A 17,720-nucleotide genomic window follows, 5' to 3' on the forward strand; every position below is an offset into this window, starting at 1 on the left:
CACCTGGTACTTTCTAAACATAGATACAGGATGAAGTGCAGATTGAAGAATTTACAATTATGGTTAGGATTTCTTATGTTAAGATAAGGGTCTGAGATAGGATGAGACACAGCCACAAGTCTAGGGATTGCTTCTGTAATAGGAAGATCTTTGAAACCTTAAGAGAAGACAAGCAGTTAGAACATTTTCCTGTAATGAGGCCTCAGATTCTTAAGAAACAATATCACAGTAGGACTTTTCCACAGCAGACATTTTGACTTGTCACAGTAGGAAAAGCACAGGTGTTACCAACACCAACAATAAAAATGACAACACCAGGAGCCTGAAACTGAAGTAGCTAAATGGAATCCTGCCATCATTAATTTTATTTTTTATGCTGTGACATGTCAAAATGCCATTCCTGACAAAGGCCTATGTAAAAATGCCCCATTACCAGTAATTATCCTGCATTCACATTTTATGTACAGGCACCTACAGCTTATGATGAGCAGGGGGGTCCTACATGAAAACACACTTTTATTTATTCATTTTACTTAAGCAGGATTGTGGATGAAATAAGGTAATTGAAATAGTTGCATGGTTGTTCTTTAGATTGATGTATTGGTACTTAAATCTGATGAAACCCTACCCACACAGTCCTGATGAAGCAGATGAGAGTTGTTGAGGGTTAAATTACCCCAACATTTTCTCCCCACACTTTAATTGCTGTTTATTTAGTCAGAAACATGTAATGTTATAATAGCAGAATTGAGCATTAAGCAGAATATATTAAATGCATTTTACTGTATATAACTGGATTATTATTCATGAATAACCCAGTCTCACTTTCAACTCATCAAATACCAAATACCAGACATCAGACACTGACGCACAGAGGCACCCTTTAGTGGTGTTATGACAACTGCTGTAATACAAATAGAGAAAAAGTACACATCAAGGTAGGAAAGGTGGATGGGTCAAATATACTCTGGAGGGGTACCTAGAATGTCATATTTTGGCGTGACAAGCCACTGACTTAGCGTCGGTATTTGACGAGTTGTGAGTGAGAATGTGCTGCAGTAATACTTCAACATTTAAGGAACTTTTTTATGTTGCATGTAAAGTTTGCAATGTAATCGCAATTACAAAGCATCTATCAGCAGAAATGGTATACAATATTCATAACTATATTTTCATTAGTTAATAATCACCTGAAAATAAAAATTGTTGTGTTTTTGTTACCTCAGAATGAGCCATTTATATCTATATACTGAGCAGGTCCTCTCCCACAGAGTCTGCCATATTGTTCTACAGTAGCCCAGAATGGACAAATCAAATTCTGGCTCTAGATAGGGCCATTTGTGTTTTCATTTGACATGAAATAATCTTTTGTCACCAATATATTTCACTGCTACAACACAGACCTCATGAATACTGTTATAAATTCAGAACAGAACAATTCAATATTCTGAGCTTCCACTTGAAACACCTGATCGAGTGTCATCAATGTGCTATACACCTACAGTAGTCTTTATTCTTTCCCATCCATCCACTAACTCACTGAACTCACACTGAGTGCATCCGTACAGACAAGTGCACCCATACAACTCCTGACAGCTCCAACAGCCGAACCTGTATTCATTCAACACATTCACTGCACGAGCTGGACGAATCACTCAAACAAGACAAAACACAAGTGATTCTTTAAAATGAAATCAAACTGTGCCGTCTGAGGTATTTAGAAAGAACTGCAATCTGCCATCTGTCACTGAGAAGAAACATGGGAAATGACTGTTAAAATAGCAGCAGCCACTTCAATGTTGACATTTAGTGAACATTTAATTTGATAAGCAGGGATTTGAGTGAATATGAGATAAGAAGCATAAAAAGCATCACTGAAGCCTATTTAAGCAGATAAAACAAGCCCTCTTTCATCTTCACATATTGCCGTGATGATTGGATTTGAATGACTGGAAACTATCGGGCAGGAGAAAATGACAGACATGTTTTATTTCTCGACTATCTGCTTTGGGGCCGGTCTTTGTGGGCCGGCGCTCTGCTGGCATTAAAGCGCTCTCGCTGCCCACAGTGCAGTCGCCGTCAGCTCTACAAACATGTAAAAGCAGCCAGTGTGACAGGGAGGGGCGTGAGAGCTGAATGCTGATCATCTCATTCACAGGCGGGCCACACACCAGCCACACTGACACATTTCATCACCTGTACTATTTACCAACTTTTTTATCTCTGCAACCCACTACTTCAAAAATGAATTACTCACAGAATATGCTTTTCTCCTCACAGAGAACTCATGAAAAAACAAAATGTTCTACCCAAAGCTGAAGTTATTTTGCTCAGCAGGATGCCCTCTTTGTGACTGTGTGATTGGCTTTGTGCGCGCATGTTATCTTTGGGAGACGTGTAAAAGTCTGCATGGTATTGCACTTGAATAAATAACAGATACTGGAGTGTAACCAAAATAAAAGCATCAGATATAGTCTCCTATAATTTGGTTGAAAACATGCATGCATATAACATGGTTTTTAGAGAAGGTTTCATTATCATTAAAATAAAAATACAATAAATACATTGTGTTTTTTATTTACTTTGGCTTATGGTACTGTATATCTTTTTGGAAATGACTCTCCCCAATAGCTTATTTGCAATCAATTGACTGTTATGAGGTGTAAAATTCAGATGGAGGGCAGGAAGTGATAAATCTATATATATTTAGGAATGACATAAAGCTGGTTGAATTAACCTCCAGGCTGCAGGTAACATCAGAAAATTAAAACTCATGTTGGATGTGATCCACACAAATCAAAGAAAGGTAATATTTTTCCCACAGCTTGACCAATTTGCCCAGTGTGGACATGATCATCATTTCAAATAAACTCACCCTTTAGAACTTCCTTATGTTACTCGGCGAGCTGATGAAAGCGTTCAAGTGAACCATAACTATTTTGTGTGTGGTTGGGTCCACGACTTATTAATTGATTGCCATTGATTTATGTAGCCAAAACAAGACTTCAGTTGTTTCAATTTATTTGTTGCATGAAATCCTAAATATGATTTCAGTAAAATGTCATCGTTGTCTGTTCTGTCGATATGCACTGGTAGTAGTAATAAATAAATGTCAATGTATAGGATTAGACAGGATCATCATTCAGTATCCTTGTGGCTTGAGGGTAGAAGCTTGAGTATAACCGTTATTTGGAGCCACAGTCTACATGGTTGCAATCTCTGTGGTCTTGACTTTCTGCCTATACACCTGTCATCAATCAACCAATCATTAACGGTGTCACTGATCGCAAGCACACCACTTGGCACACACAGTTGTCAATCATGACCTCATCACTACTTACAGCCGAACCAATCAAAACACTTGAAGACACATCAGCGTGGTAAGAACTACCTAAAATGATAGAGACAACTTTTGGGGAAAATTAATTTGACGTGTACATTGTACGTGTTTTAATCTTTTTAGCTAACAGCAGGGTTTGTGACCTGTACTACAGCCAGCCAGCAGGGGGCAATCAAGATGTTCTGACTTTACTTTAGGGGAGCTGTGATGTCGATCTTTATATACAGTCTGTTTTCTACCTACAAGGTCAACCGTTCCAAGAAGTCTGCTGGTTAAACGGAGAAGTTGTCATACTCTCCACAACTACTGCTATTTCTTTTCTTTTGAAGTGTACAATAGTAAACTATAGCTAACTGTACTGTGGTGTGCAGTTGGGTCCACAACTGAAACAATGCTGTCTTGTTTTCGGCTGGGTCAGTAAATATGCTTAAGTATTACTGGCTTTTACATTTCAGCTCTGGACATGGATGCATCACCATCAGGCTAATACTACTTGCTAACTTTAGCTACTATTTTCTGCCAAGTAGGTCAACCATTTCCAGAGATGTGGTGAAATGCTGGACCCGAGGAAAAAAACGCTCAGCCTTGCAGCAAATTTTTTCCCAGTGGCCACTTGCGGTATTGCAGCAAAGCATTTTCCCCATAGGCCACCAGTGTAAAAGAGACATTTATAAAGCTGTTGACAGGACACCTTGAACTGCAAACAACCTCAGTTATGATTCTTTCTATTATGAAATTTTGAGCCATGCAGGGTTTATGTTTTTAGAACTTTCCTCAAGCTGATTTCAAAATCTGTGATGTCATTACAATGTTAAGTCTATGAGCTGAGTGGGAACTCGCGGGTGGCCAGTGGGGGAAACACTATTTCAGATTCAGTGGACCGCCTACCACAGAAGTAAACCTCGAAAGTAGAAAACTTTTTTGGCGTATGTGCAAGCTGAGCAACTCCATCGGAATGAATAGGTGTCATCTTGGCGTCCGGTATCTAATTATTAATAAAATCTATGGTGAAATGCTGTGAAAAATGGCTCATGGCTAAAAAAATATAGAAGTTGTCACATCAAATTAAAGTAGCAACCAGTCTGAAGAATGTTTAAAACAACACTTAAACGTTTATGTTTGACATTAACATGATATGACTTAACTGTTTCTTTTTACTTCTCCCCTTTACATCCTATTTTTTAAGTACTTAAATTGACCCATGTTTTTTCTCAATTTCATTGACTGCAGTTGTCTAAAACAGCACAAATCATGGGCATTTGTGCTGTGTTGTTGGTTGTCTCTGCCTCCAGTTGCCTGCCCTCCATCTGAACAGCGCACAGATGTAAGACTTCATATGCAAAGAAGCTACTGTCAGAATGTATCAGAATGTGTGTGACATGCAACCATAAGTTCCTCTACAGCTACATCTTTCAAGTGTTTTTTTACCAGTTGCAACAGACTTCAATGACATTCATCAATTTTTGCTTTGAATGCCAAAATTTAAAGTAATGCAGTCTATGGCAGCTTCTTTAGATTTTTTTCTTTCACCTCAGTTTACTGTCTTATTCAACACATGATAAATAAACAAGGCAAAAATCAAATAACAAAAAAATAAAAGAAAACAAAAAACAAATATATAAACAGCATTTAAAGATTTAAGACACCAAAGGGCACTCCAAGGCAGAGCTGCTGTGAGACTCACAGACTTGGCAGTTTTCATAAAGAAACAGCAGAGCACTCGGATCACACTGAAGCTGAGAAACAGACAGATGCAGGAGACAGATTAATGGTGAGACAAAAAGAGAGAGACACAGGATGTGCAAGAGAGAGTCAAAGGTTTAAACAAGTCTGTGAGAAATCTCTCTCTTGCTTCTCTCCCTTCAGACCGAAGCCTCACCAGCGGGCCACTTGGCTTGTGTAGTCCTCAGTGGTGGTGGGGAAGTCACCGTCAGTCCCTTTCTCCAACCCTCCTCCCCTTCTCCCACCTCCATTTCCTCCCCCTCTGTGTTTGGGCGGCCACGGCCTGCCCTGGTCTTTTCGCTCCCTCAGCCAACGCCTCTCCTCGCGCCTCTTCAAGCGCACCTCCTGGTGCTCCCTCTGTCGGGTGAACTGGAAACGCTGGAGGAACAGGTCCTTTGCGTACTCGTACAACTGCACGTCCAAAAAGTTGAGCTCCTCGATGCGTCTGCGCACGGGCTCGCTCAGGTCCACGTTGGCGGCTCGCGTGCTGTTGATCTGCGTGAAAGCGGAGATGAAGCGCAGGCTGAACGTCCGCTCAAACAGGTACTGCGTCTTGCGTTGAAACTCAGTCAGGCCGTAGAAGGCCATGTTCTTCAGGTTGCTCATGGCGCTGCTCAAAAGGATGTGGTTTCGCTGGCTCTCGTTCATAGAGGACAGGTTGTAGCAGCCCACCAGGCTCAGGTCAGCCAGCATGCGGACCTGTCGGTTATTGGCCAGGTTGGATGGGCAGTTCATGAACTCTGTCAGGGTGACACCGGACCAGTCATCCCCACTGTAGCAGGTGGGCAGCTCGTCCTGGGTAGGTGAGCGTCCGTCACACATATGGAGGGCAGTCTTCCATGTGGCTCCGCGCTGGACGTGTTTCCACTCGCTCAGGTAGCGGGAGACTGGGTCTCGCAGCATGGTGATGTAGTAGAAGTTCCTGCAGCCAAAACAAACACAGTTAGAGAGCTGTGAGCACATCATCATCACAGAGGGCTGCCCTGCATTGTGCTGACAGATGGTGACTTTTATCTGTGTATGAAACTTCAAGGTTGAATGCTAATTGGAAAACTGAAAGTCTCACTAATTAGTTTATTATAGAGTTTATATATATTGCCCTTGAAAATTGCATCAGAGTAATGATTTCACAAAATTGAGCTTGAACCGTTTCCATTCCACAGATTTCTCCCACCTGCCAACATGAGGAATAATTGGGAATCAAGACATAATGGTAATCCATGGACATACAGAAAGTGAGTAGAACTGACCCAACTAAATCCCAAATATGTCACTGTTAGAAAATAATGAGGTTTCAGTTCTGGAGCTTCAAATTTGTTGCACTTTTAACTGGGTATCCTACCAATCATTTGTCACCCAAACACAGCCGGGCTGTTTACAGGAGAAAAGACATTCGAGTGTTATTTTGGTGGTGAGGAACTGGTAAATAAGTGCTATTCTCGCCTTTCCCTAGAGAGCGAATATGTCCTCAATCATAGCAAAAGGACAGTCACTCAAGGAGGAAGCTTAAAGGAATGTCCTTCCTCCCAAATGACCATTTGTATGTCAGCTACTCACCCCATGTTACACTGACTCTGTGAAGAAAACCTTGTTTTTTACGCATGACTCCGGTGAACGAAGAATCCAAAAACTGAGAAAATTCTTGACGAACTTAAGTAAAAGAGGACTGTATTAAACAACAGCAAAACATAATAAAAAATTTGTTTATAAACTCTCACACAACTTGTGCAGCATAATCAAAGTGTCATTTATCCAGTCATATGCTCAATAATTCTCACACAGGAGACTTTTTGACAGAAAACTGGACTAACAGGGAAACGTATCTATGTTTAATTCAATTCAGCAAGAATTTTCTCAGTTTTTGGATTCTTCATTCACCAGAGGCATGCAAGAGTAGGCCTAACCTTTCTTCTCTGACTCAATGTAACATGGGGTGAGTAATTGATAAACAAATAATAATTTGGATGCTAAAGTATTCCTTTAAGATGGATTCATCAGTTTCTACAGTGTCAACAAATGGGGCATTCAAAGAGGAGTGAGAAATCTCTGTGGTTGAGGAAGCAAAACAGCCAGTTTCCTCCAAAGGAAAAAAAAACGCCAAAATGTCAAATATAACTACATGGCTACAAATCACATTTGATTGTGAAGTTGATATTTTGCTCGAGAGTGACAGCCCCCACACAGGAGATTTCATCTGCCCTTCATGCCAAGGTTGGAGACCTCCAAGGAGATCCACTCTGCTGAACCGCAGGTATGTCAAAGCTCACTCTGATGGAAAACAAAGATTGGACAGGTGTTGGCCAGGTAAACCTTTCCTAAGATGATGCCCTGTGAGTGCCATGTGAATATTTAATGATGCGACCCCCCTCCCTAGAGAACAGTCAAGGCAGATAAAGTAGAGTGCCGCGCTGAGATTTCACACTGACTCCAAAGCTGCTCGCGGTGCTGCTTCACTTCTTTCGACACAACACACATCCACACTGTCTCAGCCAGGAGTGGAAATAAAGGAGCTACACAAACAGTCTCCCGTGCTTACGCTTTTTTGTCCTTCAGGGTTGGATTCACACCGGAATACTTTGCCCAAACTTTATACAGGTTGTTTGAAGAGAGAATACTGTTTCTTTGGACTCTTGTATTTGTTTTTCAGCAACTATTTGTTCCATTTTTGTCCTTTCCAGTTCTGTTAAATCAGCTCGACCACTGAGATTACATCATAGCCATTATCAGAGTCTGAGCCTGCTTCACTGATGAGGATGGAGGGCGCTGTCTCCAGGAGTCTGAAACAGTTAGACTGAATCAATTTGTTGATTTAATTGGCAACCTTTTTGATAATGGATTAATCATTTTTGCAAACATTCTCTCCTTCTAGCTCCTCCATTATGAGGATTTGCAGCTTATTTGTGTTGAACATCGTTGTACCTGAATATCTATCTGGGTTTTAGACTGTCAGTAAAACATAAGACATTAGAGGAAGTCAACTGTTTGATCAAAAATATAATCAGCTCATAAGATGAACTGATAATGAAAAAGAAATGGTTGGTAGTAACCCTTGCCCGTTCCAATCAAGTGGCAACCTCATGGGCTGAAAAATAAAGCTAACACAAAAATGCCAAAAACCGCAGTTCCTCCAGTGGCCACTTGAGGCTGGCTCCAGAAGTGAGTAAATCCCCACTGACACCCATGTTAAGATGCCCAACTTTACAGCAGGAATAGATTTACAGCCTGGCTAAATAAAAAAAAATAATAATATAATATAATATAATATAACAATATAAACAAATTTCTGGCTGAATGGTGACGGCCAAAATGCCAAACTCAAGACTTCAAAACCAAATGGGAGAAGTCTCGGTAGCTACGTCCATTATTTTATCAAGTCTCCAATACTTCCAGGGGGTGAAAATAATTACTTTAATAAATATTTCCTTAGTCGCAAATCATCACAATAATCAATGTCAATTAAAATCAAGCAAATTTGTGTTTTACAGCTGCCATGTCAGGTGATGACAGGCTGTCAAATATCAACTAGGACACTTCCTCCCTGCAGGAACTGTGCTGTGTGTTGTGTGTATCAGTGGTTCCCAATGTTTTTCCTTCAGGAAACCCTCTTCTGCCATTGAGTGAACTGACAACTTCTGTCTAAGTGACATATCTTCTTGAATTTCATGCTATTTTCAATGCATAACTATAACAGCACAGAGCAATTGATAAACTGTACAATGAACTCAAATAGTGAATGTGAAAAATGAGTGGTCTGGACAAATTAGAGCAGATTGTTTCCTGTGAATATTGCATCAGGGATTGTTCTATTAGTTCTTTGGTTGTTTGTGGTAAGCCTTTTTACATCCCTTAAAATCAACAGGGCATTGCAACCCCCCCATGAAGCTTTGGCGACTCAGGTTGGGAACCAGGGGTGTATATTGCAGCAAGAACATTTTGTCACACCAGTCATTTGTACATTAAGAAAATGATACCCTGAAGTGAAACAGTTTGACAGTGAGGTGTAAAGTAACACTGTGGATGGGATGTTGAGGTGGGATATGTAAGCTTACGTAGCAAATCAGATTCAATTCCAAACGTTCAAGTTCTTGAAGGTTACTATGCTAAGGTTGCTTTTTAACCATGATAAAACTATTTCCCTAATCTCAATCAAACTTATCCGATCCAAACCCAAAGTGTGACACAGGTTCAGTACACTGAGAGAATATTAATCTACTAGTGCATTTGTGTGGTATAAAATATCACACACACAGGAAACTGTTCTGAGTGTATTCAAGTTTGCAAACAGCACCAAACCACAACATTGCCAAAAATGTGTCTGGAGTTTATCTGGGGGAAGATTCGTCCTAACTGTGCCATGGGAATGTCACCGCTGACAAAGTTACCCGATACGAGTCAAGGAAGAAGGCGTGTGATTACAGCCCTGGTGGCTGCAGCTACATCCTGGCACTTGCTCCTGGAGTTGGCCGGCTGCGGATACATCCTCATTAGACTGTCTCTGGGATATAAACACATGCAGCAAGTGTTGTTTAAGTGCACTCGACAGCCCAAAGGTCAGTTGTGTGCACCATCAGTGTCAAAATGCATCAGGATCAGCGGGTCTGCAGAGCTGTCTCGGGAAGGCTTTCCCTGAGTGATACAGATGGCTGCTGAGGGGGAGGGGGGTCGGAGGGGGGTCGGAGGGGGTGTGAGCATTCAGGCTTCTCTTACCTCTGGCCTGTGCTATCATCAATACCACTCTACAGTCAATTCACACTTGCTATCAAAAGCACTGTGAAAAGTTTACACAGTGATGCTGCTTTCCGGCAGGTGACTGTTATTAAAGCACGACACATACTGTAGGAAGCAGCAGGAAGTAGACATCTTAATAATACACTGTCTTATAAGGCAACACTGTGACAGAGCAAAGAAGAAGCAGCCCGTTTTTAAAAGGGAACAAACACTAAGCATTCCTCTGTATTTTCAGTATGTAATCTTTAACCAGTAGATACATTTTGGATGTATTAGTAACATAGAGTGATATGGGCTGTGCACCACAGACTATCTGCACATGTTTTAAAACTGCATCAGCAAGAATGTGTTTTGACCAAGCTGCAACCTCCAGGGCAGAAAAATGAAGCCAACGCGGAAATGTCAAAAACTGCAGTTCTCTGAATGGCCACTTGAGGCTGACTCCAAGAGTGAGTCAGCCCCCATAGACCCCTATGTTAAAAAGCCCACCTTTACAGCAGAAACAAACATGTTTATAGCATGCTACAAAAAACATTGTTTGTCTCTATAGTTAATTTTCCCCTTCATGACAACTGTACCGGGGCAGAATTTAAGTGTCATTAGGAGTTAATGTTATGCATAATTAAGGGTGTGGTGAGTTTGAGTGACAGGTGAGTATTGTCCGTTGACAACATTGGTTGGGTAAAGTAACTATGTCTAGCTGTAGCCATAGCTGTCGTTATTTAAATGTGTTGTCAGTACATGAAAGATAATTGGAACATTTAAATCATCAAAAAAAATCTTGCTCTACATTTGGTTGTACCAATGTAATGGGTGGACTCTATAGGAAGAGGCCCAGACCATGGATATCTTTGGAGGTGATCTCCGTTTATTTCTGACAACTCTGACAGCAACAGGTAAAAACAAAATCCTCCGTCAATTACAACCATATAAACTCTAAGCCCCTCTCCCATGAAGTACAACAGCAAAAGAGGTGGTCATGTTATATTCATTTCAGTACAATAAAACACAGAAAACATACCTGACAGCGACAGGTAAAAACAAAATCCTCCATCAGTTACAGGTCCGTGTCATTGGTTTGACAGCCCATTGGTTCAACATCCCATTAGTCCGACTCTCCGCGGTGCTGAACGACTCGCGGCGGAACGGACTTCGGAACAATGAGTTTAATATGGTCGGAACAATGGGATGTCGAATCAATGGGCAGTTCCCTCAGTTACAACCATATAACCCCAGCCCCTACACAAATTAAGTGATACAGGAATATGTTAGCATAATACGCAGTGCGTTTAGGCTGAAAAGTGAACTTATAAACGTAACTTCACAGCACTAAAACATGGAAATTACCACAAGAGCAATGTCGCTTACCTCTCCCATAGAGTGCAACAGCAAAAGGGGAGAGATAAGGCAGGTGACACCTCTTTATAGGTGGGGTACCTCCAAAGGTGAACGTAGGGGTACAGAAACTGAACATCAAATGTTCCACATATTGACTATGGAGGCCTTAGCGTGTCAGGTAATAACAACGAAAACAAAAATTTAATTACAATACTTAATATTACAAATGTACATTTGATTTTGTGACATGTTACTGTTGTATAATTGACCCTGTTACACTAAAAGATCCTTTAAAGAGTCGGGTGTTCAGCTTTTCCCAGTAGGTACATTTTGTTTTAGCAAAAATGAGCATTAGCGTTATTATAGTTAAGCATAGCTGTAAATGAACTGTGCTAACCAAGCAGCGAGCATCAGAGTTATCTCCACCCTCTCTTTTAAATACAGTCACTTCTGGCTAAAGCTTAGATCGGGCCCAAAAAATCCAGCCTGACCTCACCCGAGCCTGTGCATGTTCTGTCCCTTTAACTGTAATTATGAGCCCGAGCCCAGTTTAAACGCGACATAATTTTTTTTAAGGATTGGGCCGTTACAACTGACGTTTTGAACAAGAGTTGTTTGAATGACCGAAATCTGTTCAGAATGATCTTAATGAATAGTGCAACAATGAGGAAGGATATATATCAGAACGGAGTGTTTATTTATAATGATCCAAAAAACTATTATTACTAGTCTATTACGAGGAGCCCGACCCATCCGAGCGGGTCCGGGTTGGGTTCGGGCTCAGGCAGAGAATCCAAGTTCTACATGGCTCCAAAAATCCAAAATAGCAACGTCCAAAATGCCAACCTCAAGGCTTCAAATTGGGAGTTCAGAAACCAAAGGATGACATCACTGGTCAGTTAATGCACAGGTCAGTGACTCATCACCTACACACCCAGTTTTCAAAAGTCACGTGACTAAGGAACTTAGTAACTGACATCATCCTCCACCCTGTTGAAAACATGTTTATCAACCCCAGCAGGAACACTCTGGTTTATATCTGAAATGTGCTTCTGTGATGGTGAAATTGTGGATGGCACGTTAAGGATAGAGAACCATGTAAAGCTGCTGTGTTCACTGTTGCTGGTTGACAGGAACACCAAATATGTAGCAGGTGGAGGGACACAATGAGCTTTGTTATAGTTTTGAACTGGTCATTACAAATATTTCCAAATTTCCATATTTCATTTTATTGGAGGTAACTTAACCCCAGTCCGCCACGATGATTACACACTTGGCTGGAGTCAAAAATGCTGCTGAACTCGAGGTAATCATGGATCAATAATGGATAGGAGGCATATTGCAACTCATTCCAGCCCAGAATACTCATCGTTAAAGCAGCAGCACCGGAGCACAAAGCAAATAGGGGCCGGTGAACAGAGATCGAAGAGGAATTCAAAAGCGTGGATGAAAATAGAAACTACAGCAGGGAATGATGAGGGGAGCAGAGGACGGAGCTTGTACAGAGAGTAACACAGACGCTTAGTGTAATTAAACTACATGTAGTTAATGGATATGGAAAGAGTTTGATAAATACAACATGCATAAAAGCTATGTTTGACTGATACATTTTAAAAAGAGTAACAGCTGAGAAGGAGATAGTTCCATGCTCTTAACAAACTATTTAAGGCCTTAGTTTGAGCATTAGGAAAACAAGACACACTAAATACCATAGACTGATTCTAAGCAGGTTTCTATTGTGTTCACACTGGAAAACTGCCAAAAAAGTATACTCAAAACAGTAGCCATGTATCATGCAGATGTCTTTGTAAGTTTTATTTCCATCCTCCATCCTCCTCCGCAGACACCGTGAAAACTACAAAATAAAAAACATAAAAATAAGGACTGAAATTCAAATCTCTTAATTACTTTTAGAGTCTCTCAACAAATGTCCAGCACTTAGACCTGCCCAACAATAGTCTCTCATGTGAATTTTCTGATAATAGACAGGTCCCAAAAGTTTGCACAGCAACAGAAAATATATTGAATTGCCCATACAGGCCACTTAAACAAATATCATATTCAGATACTCGGTAGCCATGTTGGTGCTCTCTGCTGCCATACTACCTCAGCCCATAATGCAACAGATGCAACCTTGAACCTTAGTCATGTGACCTGTTACTCTAGATCAGGATAAACCTACATATAGAACACTACATTTGTCTTTAACTGAACAATATTTTAAAGGTGGTATATTTTAAATCATCTTTAAATTAAGGTTCCCCTTTTAACTACCTATTTCTTACATTTTTAATCAGTTTTTAATGACAATGAATTTAAACACTAATGAAACTATGGATAAAATATGAAAAGCATTTTGATTAGATTTCAGTAAAAAATGTCTCTCAGACAGTTACACACACTATAAACACACATCTTTTTACTGTGCTGTAGATGGACAACATTCTCCCACAATGCAAAGCACAGAGAAAAAGTAGGAAAGCATCAAAATTAATTGTGGATTGTGATAAAATGGTTCCAGGAGCACATCAGAGAGAGATTACTAATGTGTTTTGGAAAATCATTCTGATGTCTCTTTGTTAGGTTTATTAGATAGTAGCCCCTCATTCTAAAGTCACAGTTCAAACTGCATAATTTCCTGTTAAAATATCTAAGTGTGTGGATTAGGGGAGACTGGGGGGTAACTGTGACATTTTGTTTTGTTTTGATGCCGTAACTCAAACCTCTCAAGCTATTTGGATATAATATTTGTGTTGGTAACTTGTAACTGTATTCTACTTGCTGACGGTCATCAAGTGTTTTTAAGCAAAGTCAGAATATTGATTAAAACACTACAAGTCAAATGTTACGTCCGCCTCCACCTGCAGGGCGACTGTCACAACACATAATACCTTCATGTAAATATCAAGGACAACAATAAACTCCCAAGAATATAGATATTGTTAAAATTCAATTTAATATCCTTTGAACAATTAATTCCAATTTAATCAAAACAGCATAAATAATCATATCAAGTATGAGACATCAGTTTGTCTGTTGGCAGGCAGAGAGGGATCACTATAGTGTTGTCTTAAGAAGGATGCCTTGTCTTTTGCTGCAAACCAAATCTACCTACACGTACAAATAAAGGCACCCTACTTATGGTTCCCAACTGGTGGGTCGCGGTCCAAAAGTGGGTCGTGGGCCCATTCTGAATGGACCACAAGTGACTCACTAATGTGCAAAGTTTGTAAGAAAACACACTTTATTTTGACATACAGTGAATTTCTGGAGTGTAGCTTTATTTTGAAGGGCCATTTCCTACTGTAGCGTAATTGACTAATGGACAGCTACTTGACAGAGACAGCAAACTAACTCGACGACATGACTAAATGCAAGCATGTTAAACAGTGGGACCTTGAACTAATGACAAAGGAAAAATCTGGACCCTGTTGCTGGACCAGTTGGGAGCCACTGCCATAGAGTATGTGCGGAGTTTCGTTGTTCTGTCTCGTTTCTTGTAAGTGCAGTTTGAGATTTTACAAATGCCCCTTGTTATAACTGCCCCCGATCTCCCCTACCTGTGGACTAGCTGCTGAAACAGTATGCAATGGAGATTAGTACATAATATGAACTGTATACAGTGTGTGGTATGGAATTGGTACACAGAGTCAGCAGCCATCTGTATGGCACTGCAGTGCATGCTTACATGCTCACACTGAAAATGCTAACATAAGTAGATTTAATATTTACCATGTTAAACATGTTAGTTTAACGTGTTTAAAATGAGCTAATTATCATTAACGACAAAGTACAGATAATGGGACGGTCAGACATTCTGCATGTATTTGGAACCAAAGGACCAGACAAATGAAAAGTTTCATTTGTCTTCTTCTCTTAAACTATTACTACACATGAATTTGTGAACCACATATATTGCAACCATCCAAAAGTTTGTCAAGACAGTTCCCTCTACCCACTTTGGTCCTGACTGAAATACCTAACAGACCAAAAACCGACTGATATTTCCACCTCTCCAAATGTCGTCACTGACACAGCCCCTAAACCCAGGCAACACAAAGAAACAGTTTTATCCCCATTCGATGTCAAAGCAACAGACAACAGGCTTTAATTGCCGGTAATTAGCCTCAATGACACAATTTCAGCCCACTGCGTCTCCCTGATTGCAGGCTGCTAAATCGGACATTGTACTTTCAGCCTGAGCGCATGGTGTTTGGAAGCAGATGAACCGAATTCACCCATCAAGACTTCATGTGTAGGAGTTGGATATCTCTGCAGGTGCTTGAGGGTGGGCTAGACAATAGGGAAAAGCAAAACAATATATCTCTGTGAGCCGGGCAGAAAGTTGTTGAGAGCAAAGGCTAACACAGTGAGCAGTAAATAAGTAAAGACAGACCATGTCCCAGTACAACAGTGGGACTGACTGATGTTGCTGGGATGTAGAGCGGTGGACACTGTGTGTGTACGTGTATGTGTGGTGTCTGAGTTTGAAGCAGCTGCTTTTGTATCGTGCAAAATTTCAACCTGTTTACAGTCTGCTGACTTCTCTGATTTATCCTCACAATGTAACAGCCTTGATCTCTCTCCATTGCTCCTCTGCAGCCCTGGAGCATTAAGGAAAACATATTTTACACACCTTTTTACTGTCATTCTCTGAGCTTGGTTGCCTATACAGTAGAGAGGCAGGTACAACTGAGGATAACATGACATCACAGGCATGCTGCTAAACAACTACCATCATATTTTGCTATTTATTTATGTACATCTATTCAAAGAAAGCAGAAAGGACTATAAATGAGTATTTTTATTTAATTAAAGTCTATTTCATTGTGTTCTGTTGTTTTAATAGTATTACTAAAATGATTACTGTTTCCCCTACAGTATACTCAGTGTTGTTTGTTTCTCCAGTAGCATTTTGAGACTCTCGTTTTAAAATAAATTTTATTTATTTATTTAAAAAAAAATAAAAAATTCTGGCCAGATTTGTTGGGACCTGACCTCGTAATAGGCCTCTGGTTATTATAAAGAATGAGGGAGGAGTGTAGCTGGTCCTTCTTCCTAGGTCCTACCTCAGTCGAGGTCCAGGAGCAAGAAGGGCCTCTTCAGAGGTTCAGGAGAAAGAGAGAGTGATGGAAAGCAGAAACTTCTCCTTAAGTTGGCTTGGTGACATCACAGAGTCACATGTCACTCAGTACGTTTACCAGCTGCTTGAGAAAATCGAATTATTGGCTTAGTCCGACTAAAACCGGACAGACTGAAATTGGACTATCCGTAGCTCGACCAACACACCTAGATAATTCGATTGAAAATCGAACTATTGCTGCATGTATCCACTTAGTCCGACTGGAGTTGGACTCTGTGTTCTGTGCATGCACCACTTTTTCTTTCGCTGGCTTTCACGCAGAAGAAGAAGACGACGTAGCAGCAGTGCAGTAGTTCCCGGAAAAACAAAAAACAAACACCATGGTGACTGAGAAACAGAAGACGCACTTCTGAAAGGACGAGAAAACTACATTCATGCTCCGACAGCTAAAGGAGCTAAAATTTTTGAAGTTTAGATGGTAGGACAACATGAAACACGGATTTCTTTAAAAAAGTTTCTTAACAAGAATTGGAACTAGTTCAATATGCACTATATTAAAAAGGACACAGTGCTGCCTATCCATGCGGAGTCAGACATACTTGGTCAGAAATTCGATTTCCTCTTCTTCATGTATACTCAGTCAAGTTGAGAGGTCCGACTTGACTGATTAGCTGAGCTATGAGCTTAGCTCAACTACTGTGTGCATGTAAACGTACTGAGTGACAGCAGTGCCCAATCAAATTTGAAAATTGGGTCCATGGGCAGGACTGTCATTTAGGTGTGACAATGAGGCATCATGTGGAGATGAGTGCCGAATGGCTGTCCTCTTTTTAATGAACAAAGAACATGCAGCCTTGTCCACCATTTCAAATGCCAAGACCCAAAGGAAAAGCCTTCACATGTCCAGTTTAGATTTTAACAAATGACAAATCATCTGTGGTCCAGTGAATCCCAACAGATTCAAGAGATTACAGTTGTTTGCTTCGCGTCTTAGACCACTAATCCACCAGGACGCCTTGGGATTGTACCGGTAATTTAATTTACAATCATTAAAGACTCTGAATCAAATGTTCTCAATCAGCTTCTTAGTGAGGGCGATGTAGTGCTACATAGACAGACACAATTTTCAGCTAAAACAAGCAGAGTTTTGGTTATTTCACGACACTGCTGTTTTGTCTGTGCTCGTCTCACTGCTTTGACAAGTGCAGCTGGAGAGAGGTGCCAATCATGATTTTGCAACAATTAAATCAAAGTGTGATGGAAATGTGGGGCTTTGAGATAGCCTGGTCCTAGACCTCTGAATCACTGGCCACATCTCATCAACTGATCAGTCTAATATGGAATATGAAGATATGTCACCATGGTCGGATTATGAGACAATGGGCCTCTGGGCACAGATATGCGTAAGGCCCCGCCACTTCTCCCACACAGACAAAGACACACAGACTGTGGTTTGCCTCTTTGTTGTTGTTATGTTGCATCTCTTTCGCCCCTTTGCGGTCATTCTGT

General features: G+C 40.6%; 1 protein-coding gene across 1 annotated transcript in view; it reads right to left on the reverse strand.

Annotated features, from left to right (window-relative positions):
- Nucleotides 1–5,065: 5,065 nt before the first annotated feature.
- Nucleotides 5,066–17,720, reverse strand: part of hs6st3b (heparan sulfate 6-O-sulfotransferase 3b) — a 118,693-nt gene continuing 106,038 nt past the window's right edge. Inside the window, exon 2 of the mRNA XM_033617077.2 lies at nucleotides 5,066–5,984. Coding sequence (XP_033472968.2) covers nucleotides 5,216–5,984 — 769 coding nt within the window. The 3' untranslated portion in view covers nucleotides 5,066–5,215. The remainder of the gene's footprint in view (nucleotides 5,985–17,720) is intronic.

Source organism: Epinephelus lanceolatus, chromosome 14, assembly GCF_041903045.1.
Source record: "Epinephelus lanceolatus isolate andai-2023 chromosome 14, ASM4190304v1, whole genome shotgun sequence".
NCBI lineage: Eukaryota > Metazoa > Chordata > Actinopteri > Perciformes > Serranidae > Epinephelus > Epinephelus lanceolatus.